Genomic DNA, 10844 nt, shown 5'->3' on the forward strand with positions numbered 1-10844 from the left:
AAAATTATCGCATATCTAATATCGTACGATTGCGATTTTCTTTTAGATATACAAATCTTTTCCATATTCCAGTTATATATTGTAAAAATATGCAATAACTCCTTTACCGAGAAAGTACATTTAAATAACTTAAAATTATGTCACGAATATTCGTCAGGTTAATGTCAATATCATGATGCTGTATCTTATGAAAAAAATCAAAATTATATTTTTTTCATAAGAATCAGCATCATCAAGTATTTTACGGAAATGTTCATATTTAACATTTATGCACACCTGCAGGAGGTGTGCATAAATGTAGCAAACTCGGATTACACGTATTTTTAGGTCGAAAAAATCTAATGGTATTGGCCTAATTGTGACACATTATTATTTAAAAAAAACGGGACTTAACCGCCTTTGATTAAGGTCTAAAATTACCTTCAACGTCACAATAATGATGTCGACTTTACACAGTCTTCTCCGAGACCATGGGGACAACGCCGTCCTTGAAACGTCGGGTCAGAGGTAATTTTTAAACTTACCCTATTAAGTCCCGTTTTCGAAACAATAATTTGCTATTTAGGACAATTGTTGCCATTGGTACTGGTACTGAAGATCGGCCTTTGCCCTCACATGAATGAGCTTCGCAGGAAAGCTCTAGAGGTTGCAAAACCCTGTGCGGAGAACGGCCTATGTCTTACGTCTTCGCTTACACTTAAGACAATGGTTGGCTTGGCCTCCGGACTTATGCGAAGCACGGTCTTTGAATTTGCTTACACTTGACCTTACCAACTCTTGGAACAATACTGCTGCAGTACTGTCAATTTCCGTGATAAAATGATGTGACGGATAGAAAATTCTATTCTCAGCAGTAATGTGGCAATAAACGTCACTCAATTTACCAATAAAATTCAATGTAATCTTGATGAGGGGGCACCATGGTCTAGAAATGCTTAGGGCACCAAAATGTCTTAATCCGGCACTGACCAGGTACACTCGACTCGTACACTCATCATTAGATTATTTTATACACTTATAGCCAACGTGAGCATTGTGTTGTTATTTCTATCGATGTACCATAATCAATGTGATATTTCCGATTAATGAACGTTAGGATGAGTGATTTAGCCACCCTAATATCTGAATGGTCGCCATTGTACTTTTCCTTTTTTTTTATACAGCGCCATTTATGTCAGCAGTGAAACTAGGTGGCACAATATTTTCTTAGCTTTACATGACATTTACATCTTACGTTCTTATCTAAAAATGAGAAATAATATGGGACTATCCGAGAGGCGGTTGACTGCTGCGACGCTTTGCCTGCGATATTTGCGCAGGCGCTTCATGGGTCTGATTACTCTGATTTTGAATTTTTGACCCGAACACAGAGAATGAATAGAGTCAAACTGTCCAAACTGAGATAAGTTGGCCGGCAACGATTTTGATAGCCCAGACGGTGCACAAATTATTAACGTCACGGATTTTAAACATCAAACTTCTATGAAATTATGACGTTTCTTGACACTTGCACCGTCTGTGCTATCAAATTCGCTGCCAACTTATCTTGGTTTGACTCTCAGGACGGAAATTTTCATTGTCAAATAAATGGGATACCAATTAACCGTTCTATAATTAATTATAAACATTATACCAATAACCACTAACTAATATTGTTTTATCATAATAGCGTGTGACAAATATTTATTTTTGGGTCACATCTTGGAAGTTCAATTTGACCCATTTCTCGATTTCCGATTAAGATGAAATTTTGCATACATATATAAATCGGATGACAATGCTGTCGCGACGGACGCGAAAATCTGATGCCACAATACTAATTCACCTGCGGCAACACCGAACAGCGCCCTCTAGGTGGAACTGTGGTAAGTTAACCAACGTGGTAAGTTGGTGAAACTAGATTCAGTATCGCGCGAAATGCGCTAGTTCTATAAAATGTGATATAAAGTGAGGAAAACTACAGCAGTCACACGACATTTTCATAATGGATGTATTTTATTTTCCAATTAGAATGGAGTCGCAAATTAGTAAAAGAATAAACAAAGATGAATAAAATAGGGATTGGTGAATTTGTCTATATTTATCAATTATGATATTTATTACTTTAAATTAAGTGATATACTATTGTGTAATAATGCCTTCGAGTTACCAACGTAACCGCAAGAATAGGCGGCGCGAACCGCCTAGAACAAGATGGCAGGTGTTGCCACTCGGAAGATTATCCACAAATTAAGATTATCGCGGAAAATGTGCGGATTATCGGGATTCTCAAGAAAATTAAAGAAGAAAAATTATGTCGCTAAGCTGATTCAACATAGAAAAGTTATACGATAACCAATTTCCAATAAGACGCTTCAGTAGGTACGTCATAGCAAAGCGTACTTAGATATAAGTAGAAGATTTACTTTATTTTATTATACATTAGTTGTTAGAGTTGTGGATTTAATATGATTATAATAAGTAAACGTATGCGAGTCAGAATAACTAATAAGCATCTTATAAGAAACGTACGTGTAGTAGATAAGAGTTTGTATGAGTAAGCACTCTACATTTTACCTTTTATATTTACGTTATACTTTAGAACTTAAGTAGTTTTAAGAACACAAGGATGCAATCATTTATACGGAATCAACATAAAGAAGAAAGAAATTTGTTAAAGGCCCTAAATTCATTTCATATTTATCGAAATTTATGGGGTTTGAGTTGACTTTGGCAACACTGACTGTTGCAAAGTGAACGTTCCACCATTTTGAATCGTTGGCGGAAGATCTCCAAGCAGACGCGAGTTCCCCGGGAAGGTTCCTCAAGTTATGCTGGTAAATATTGAGAATATTATAATTTAAAGGGCACCAACAAAGGGATAAGCGTGTAGATAGGCAAGATTGTGAAAAATTACGTATTTGCTTCATAGGTACAGTGAACTCGCCGCCGCCAACCACACCGGACAAGACAACTCGGATTTGACGAAAACCCCCCTGATTAGACCTGCTATCGGACTAGACTATTTCTCGGTAAGTTTTTAAACATTTACTTCACAGTGACAGAGCTCTATTCTGTAAAACAAATGCGAGCGACGAAAATTATTTCATAGCAAGCGATCCGACAGCATGGCGGCCATGATCATTTGGGTTTCTAACAAGAAAAGGAATCCGTTTTTAACTAAGTGTCCTTCCGTATGTATGAATTATGAGTCGATTTCGTCTCCTACTTTATTGAAATAATTTCACTTTCTAGAAGTTGATAGTTGGGGACGACCGTAGACAAGAGTCAACCCTATTGTTTAGGTAACACGGCTCATATAGTACGACTCAGTTTTAGAAATATCTAGAATTTTCCAAACAAGAGGCGAACCTTAGTAATTTTCCAAGCTTACTATAGGCCTTCTGGAATGTTATCTCGGGTTCCCTAGTTAGATAGTTTGGTATTATTACGCTACCTTATTTAAACTAAGAAAGACAACTTATTTCTTTATGAATTGTTTTACGGCGTATGTACAAAGGATTTAGTTGAGTAAGTAAACGTTAAGTAAGAAGTATAATTATATACAATATTATGTATATAGGCCTAAAGGGAACTTATACCTGATTTATTTTACATGCATTCCATATTGAAGTCCATGATTATATTATACGAAAGCAATTGTGGTATGTATATGTATATATAAGTTAACATCTTCTTTCCAGATTTATTGTGGTGACTTTTATGTGCAATTAGACTCATTAGATAAGTGATTCTTTGAAGTGTTCAAATAAATAAAATTAAAATGATTACTAAATAAATAAACCAAGCAAGTGAAATAAAATTAAAATTATTACTAAATAAATAAACCAAACAAGTGAAATAAAATTAAAATAATCATTAAATAGATCAATAAAACAAGTGAAATGGAAATAAAGTATTAATTTTCGTTGTGCTACGAGTGAGCTTGAATCAGGGACACCAACATTAGAGGTTGTGTTGTGGCAACAGTGTATAAACGTCAACATCACTTACTGACGTCGATGAGGCTTGTATTGGTGTAACCAGGTGTAACCTATAAATTATAAAGATAAAACTAGACACATTTATATGTAGGTGTGTATGTTATGTTGCCTTCCACCCTTGTTTACTCCCTCTCATGATATTTAAATGAAACATCGGATTATAATTGGGTCAATGGTTTAATTCATGTAATTTAATTGACTTTGATTTTTATTCTTTCTTTGGTTTCAAATTCGATAGGATTTTAGAGATCATTAGTTAAATTTAGATTTCAATATCTTGAGATCATTATAATAAAGAATAAATAAAATAATTTAAAATTAAACAACCTAAAGTAGTATGAAACATAGTTACTGCAAGGCAGTATTAATTAAATCTACAAGCGTAAATAGCGTAATCATTTCATACATAAGCAAATAAATAGGACTTTAGGTTAAATGGGTTTATTTCTATACGTTACAGGATTAAACAAGAAAAGAGCTTACACAAACAACATAATGGACGATTTGCTTTTAAGAAGGCTTAGGCTCATTAACGACAAACTCACCACAGACCTAGAAGTTATTCCTGTTACCATTAATTCAGAGAACTTAGGGCAGGCTCAAATTACTTACAGTAAATTAGATGCATCTCTGAAAAGACTTGACAACGACTTGATGGAGTACTTTCGCTTGGCTTCGACACCTGCTTCTGATGAAATATGTTTACTGAGTGGATTGCAACTTCAAACAGAGGAGACTTTGGCTGAACTTAAAGTGAAGATCGACCAAATAACTTTGAAAGGCAACGCTACAGAGAAACCTCCGGAAGCGAATGCCTCATGCCGACTCCCTAAACTTCAGCTGCCGGTGTATAGTGGAGATGTGCTCTTTTGGTGTGAGTTCTGGGACTCCTTCAAGAGCAACATTGATTCAAGAAATCTGCCTGATGTTGACAAGCTCTCCTATCTTAAAGCCTCGGTGACGGGAGATGCCAAGAAAGCCATAGATGGTCTGTCTACTACTAATGCTAATTATAGAATAGCCATATCAATCCTGAAGGAGCGTTTCGGCAAGACCTCTCATCTCATTGACGCGCATTATGCAACACTATATAAGGTTAAGATGGCCAAAAGCACCGCTGAAGACTGTAGAAAGACATTCAACGAAGTTGAACGAAATCTCAAAATTTTGGAATCATTAGGTGAAAACATCAATCACAATCATCTTCGTTTTATGTTGCTGGAGAAATTTCCACCCGATCTAGTTTACGAAATTAAGCTGAAGGTTAATGATGATTCTATACAAGAAATCAGGAACCAATTAGATAGAATTATTACCGCAAAAGAGGATGCTGAAAGGATTTCAGGAAGAAAACGCACGCATGAAGCAGAAGATAGTACAGTCGGAACTCTACATATAAATGTGAAACGTGCAAGAAGCGCATATCAACCCAAACAGCAGCAAGGTCCCCCTAAGAAACAAAATCCTCAAGGAGGTTTTGATAGAAGACCGGAAAGGAAGAATAAGTTTGATAGTATTAATAAACCCAATAAATGGAACAGACCAAAACAAACTCCGACTTCTAACAAGGATCAACCAGAACCTCAGCAGGGCTCTCCGAAGGGGAGAACAGCGTGGACATGCATCTTTTGCAAAGGTGATCATTACAATGATAAGTGCTCTGAAGCTACTACCTTAGCAGAAAGAAAGAAACGACTTGGAAAGAAATGCTTCATGTGTTTGAAGTTAGGCCACTTTATAAAAGACTGCAAGAACAAACGTAAGTGTAGCATTTGCTGTAGTGAGACACCGCATAACAGAGCTTTATGCCATTTAAATTTTCAGAAGAATACTGCAATGAAGAAACAGTCCTGACGGTTCTAGGAAAGGGATTCACTACTCTTCAAACTTCTGTCGTTAGGGCTAACCCCCTAGATAATAAAAATAAACAATATAAATATAGACTTCTTTTAGATCCAGGCTCTCAGCGCTCCTACGTCACATTTCAAACTGCCAAGGAATTGAAGCTTCCCATTGAAGAGGAAAGTCATTTAACTATATTTACCTTCGGTGAAGATCCTCCTAAAGAAATACATAGTCCAATAGTTACTTTACAATTGCTGTCAAGGACAAATAAGAAGATAGTTATACAAGCCAACTGCGTTGAACGTATTTCAAGAGGATACATACCCACTGTCAAGTTGAAGGACTTACCGGAGTCATATATACTAGCGGATGACGGCTCGCTAAGCGGACAGGTGCAGATTCTGGTTGGAAACGAGTACTACTTCAACCTAATTTACGAGAAGAAAATACAATTGGGTAGTAACCTGTTCCTGGTCGATTCTGCCCTTGGTTGGATAATAAGTGGTAGAACAGAACCACAGCTTAGTGACGAGCCCTATGTAGTGACTTACGCTCAGACTTGTATAGAAACGAAGCTTCATCAACCTGACCCACCCCTTTGTGATGGAGACATAAAGAGCCTCTGGGAACTAGAATGTATAGGTATTAGTGATTCACCGAAAGCAACTAGAGAAGAAGAAGCAATCAAGTATTTTAATAATACCACTCTGAAATTAAATAATCGTTACACGGTAAGCTGGCCATGGATAACTTACCCACCGGACTTACCCAATAATCTTGGAATGGCTTTTGGTCGTTTATCAAGCTTATTGAAGCGTATGGATCAAGGCACGTTGTTATCATACGATGATACGTTTAAACAACAATTAGATAAAGGTATAATAGAAGTTGTACTTGCTTCAAGAACGTCAACGGATAACGTAGTTCACTACCTACCCTTCCATGGAGTATGCCATCGAGGGAAACCTATGAGAATAGTTTATGATGCTAGCTCCAAGAGCAGCAAAGACACCAAGAGTCTGAACGAATGTTTATACAGAGGACCACTCATGTTAGAAGACCTCACAGGTTTACTCATTAAATTTAGAACTCATCAGATAGGACTAACCTCGGATATTGAAAAGGCGTTCTTACAGATGGCGTTACACGAAAAGGATCGTGACGTAACCAGATTCCTGTGGCCCAAAGATACCTCTAAACCGATATCTCAAGACAACCTATTACACCTTAGGTTTTGTAGAGTTCCATTTGGCGTCATTTCGTCACCGTTTTTGCTTAATGCAACAATCAAACACCACCTGTCCAGTGCGGAACATCAACAAGTCAGACTAAAAGCAAATGACATATATGTGGACAACTTTGTTTCGGGTTCCAGCACTACAGATGAAGCGATGGAGCTCTACAGAAATCTAAAAGGATCTTTTCAAGATATTTCAATGTCACTCAGGGATTGGAGCTCAAATTCTCGAGAATTTATGAAGAAAGTTTCTGATACATGTAAAGAAGATAAAGTAAAGGTACTTGGTTTAGAATGGGACATTAAGAAAGATACTCTTCAGTTGAAACCTAACTTGCAAGAGGAAGCAGTCACAAAAAGAGGAATACTGAAGACTATTGCATCAATCTATGATCCATGTGGTTATGCCGTGCCCTATACTCTATCATCTAAACTCTTTCTACAAGGACTTTGGAAGGCTGGAGTGTCGTGGGACTCGCCATTGTCAAGTGAACTAACAGAAGAGTGGAACGTCATCAGACAGAACTTAGAAGCCATTAGGGAAGTGTCAGTGAACAGATGCTACATGAAGACACCAGTGGGAAAAGGCTACCAACTACACTGTTTCACTGACGCCTCCCTACAGGCTTATGCAGCATCAGTCTTTTTAGTCAACGGCTCGGGGAAAAGCTTCATCATTGGTAAATCCCGTTTAATACCAAGTAAAGATCAGGAGAGTCTCAAGATACCCCGTCTTGAACTATTAGGAGTACTGATTGGCAGTAGATTGATAAAGTTCGTTCTTAAATTCTTCCAGCAGAAGATAGCAAGGCAAGTCTTATGGACCGACAGCCAGATAGTCATAGAATGGTGTAAATCTGACAAACTATTACCACCTTTCGTTGCCAGGAGGATAGAAGAGATCAGAACAAATAAAGATCTGAAAATCAGATACCTTCCAACAGACCTAAATCCAGCAGACGTAGGCACCAAACCCACCTGTTCGAGAGAGGACGGGGAGAAATGGCTGAGTGGTCCACAATTTATAGTAGAAGATCCGAAGACGTGGCCAACTACATCCGGCAGTGGACCCACCAGTTCTCTCTTGACTGGGGAGGGTCTTGGGATCCAAGAAGATGAAGAACTGATGGAAATAGATGATCCAGATATACCTAATGTTAACCCGGTGGAAACGGAAGATGGCACAACTGCAAAAGAGATAATAAATCAAGAGAATGGTCAGATGCCAGACAATAAGTTTCAAAAATTGAAAGAAATTCAATCAGAGTATTTTCCTCTAGAAGTAGAGGGAAAAGTAACTAGTTTAAGTTTGAATTTAGGCATATTTAAAGATATAGATGAGTTACTGAGGTGCAAAGGTCGTATGAAACACACAAACTGGTCATTTGACAAACGCTATCCTATACTTATTCCAAAAAATTCAGATTTCACCAACGAAATTATAATAAAGACTCATCAAGAAAATAAACATGTTGGAGTGAGTCACACGTTAGACAAGATAAGGGAAACATACTGGATTCCACAAGGAAGAAGCCAAGTTCAAAGGATCCTGAAGAAATGCCCTGAATGTATGAGACATGACGGAGGGCCATATAAACTACCGGAAACTCCTGCTTTACCGAAAGAGAGAGTCAACTATAGTTCTCCATTTACATACGTTGGTACCGACTACCTGGGACCACTTCTAGTTAACAATGGGAATGGCAATTGCAAAAGGTGGATTAGCCTTTATACATGTTTGGCTGTAAGAGCCATTCACCTAGAAGTTGTAAAGGACCTAACAGCGGAAGAAGGTTTATTGGCCTTACGCAGGATGATTTCAGCAAGAGGAGTGCCTATCTTGATAACCTCTGACAACGCAGCTCACTTTAAGTTACTCTCGGAGATTCTTCAGAATCCATACTGCGTAGATAAAGAAATAAAATGGAAATTTATACCACAGTTAGCACCATGGCATGGAGGATTCTACGAGAGATTAGTCGGATTGGTTAAGAACTGTATGAAGAAAACTTTACAGAAACATTTATTGAATGACAGCCAGCTGGTTACAGTGGTTAAATAAATAGAAGCGGTTCTTAACACAAGACCTTTAACTTACGTGGACTCGGAGCCTGATCATGTATTAAAACCTTCAGACTTTCTTACCATGGGAAAATGTATCATTATGGAAACGTCAGGAAAGGATCCTACTACGTCACAAGGAACGGTGACTAAAGACAATTTAATTAAAGGTTGGAAGAAAGCACAGATAATTCTAAGAGAATTTAAAGAGATGTTCGAGAACCGGTATCTCCTAAATTTGAGAGAAAGATATTCCCACCATCCTAAAGAACCTAGGGTAATATCCAAGTTGGCTCCAAAGATAGGTCAAATCGTGCAGATCAAAGGTGACACGAAGAACAGAGTCAATTGGAAAGTTGGGAAAATAGTATCTTTAAGAAAAGGCGCCGACGGTTTATGTAGGGTTGCCACGGTACGAGTAGGAGATACAGAGTATACAAGATCTATCGCGCATCTCTACCCGTTAGAGATCGAAGATGGAGAAGAACAGTGTAAACAAACATCATCTTACGACGAAAGCGCAGAAGAACCTCTGCAACTTCCTAATCTACCCCGTTCGTCACGCAGAGATGACATGACGGTGGATTCCGTCAACGATGTTGCCGAATCCGAGTCTCTTTCTGAGCAAAGATGCACGCAAGCAGTCAGAGATAAGCCAGAAGAAGAAGTACAACCTTATGCCTCGCCAGTAGAGGGAAGGAGTTCCTCTCAACGAATCCTAGAGCCTATGTATAGTGAGTCAAACGAGCCTAAGCCTAAGTTTATGTCCGAACCAGAACCGTTCGCGGTCGTCGACCTCGAATCTTACGAGCACACTAAGCCAGAATCACACAACCTGGAGGAGGTTACGCTAGGCAACGAGTCAAGACCTAAGAGAGCCGCAGCTCTTCGAGCCCTTGAGAAGATCAAAGAATGGACCAGCAATCTAGTCGCCCTATTCCTGCCTGTGTTGGGGAGTGTCGCGACGGACGCGAAAATCTGATGCCACAATACTAATTCACCTGCGGCAACACCGAACAGCGCCCTCTAGGTGGAACTGTGGTAAGTTAACCAACGTGGTAAGTTGGTGAAACTAGATTCAGTATGGCGCGAAATGCGCTAGTTCTATAAAATGTGATATAAAGTGAGGAAACCTACAGCTGTCCGGAATCATCTAAAGCTAAGTATTTTATTTACTTGGTGAAAGCTCGCAGTAGTGGTATGGTTTCTCTGTGCGATTATCTCCTTTATTCCTTCCTGGTTCGAGCTTGCCACGTGATCTTGACGTGGAAGCTATTGGGAGCCCATCTTAGGTAAGGCGGACTAGGGACTTATGATTGTGTAGGAGTCTGCGGCTTCGGCCGCAGATCCTCCTATATCAATGTGTAAGAGAATGGCAGGTTTAGCTGCTAGATGCTCCCCGTAAGGGGAGCGGCTACTATAGAGAAAGGCGTTAGGAGTTCTGTGGCTTCGGCTGCTAGGTTCTCCTTTATCCCCGTGTAGGAGTAAGGTGGCTTCGGCCGCTAGTTACTCCTTTATCAGCACGCAAGGGGCAGCTTCGGCTGTGGTACGCCCCCTTGAAACCAGAGAAAGGCGTTAGGAGTTCTGTGGCTTCGGCTGCTAGGTTCTCCTTTATCCCCGTGTAGGAGTAAGGTGGCTTCGGCCGCTAGTTACTCCTTTATCAGCACGCAAGGGGCAGCTTCGGCTGCGGTACGCCCCCTTGACTATACAGCTACTTA

General features: G+C 39.2%; 1 protein-coding gene across 1 annotated transcript; it reads left to right on the plus strand.

Moving 5' to 3' along the window:
• The first annotated feature begins 2910 nt into the window (after positions 1-2910).
• On the plus strand, positions 2911-6089 carry LOC133518277 (uncharacterized). The gene is made up of 2 exons (XM_061851944.1): positions 2911-3011; positions 4444-6089. The coding sequence occupies exon 2, from the start codon at positions 4479-4481 to the stop codon at positions 5835-5837; it is 1359 nt and encodes a 452-aa protein (XP_061707928.1). The 5' UTR covers positions 2911-3011; positions 4444-4478; the 3' UTR covers positions 5838-6089.
• Positions 6090-10844: the final 4755 nt, after the last annotated feature.

This window comes from Cydia pomonella, chromosome 5, assembly GCF_033807575.1.
Source record: "Cydia pomonella isolate Wapato2018A chromosome 5, ilCydPomo1, whole genome shotgun sequence".
Lineage (NCBI taxonomy): Eukaryota > Metazoa > Arthropoda > Insecta > Lepidoptera > Tortricidae > Cydia > Cydia pomonella.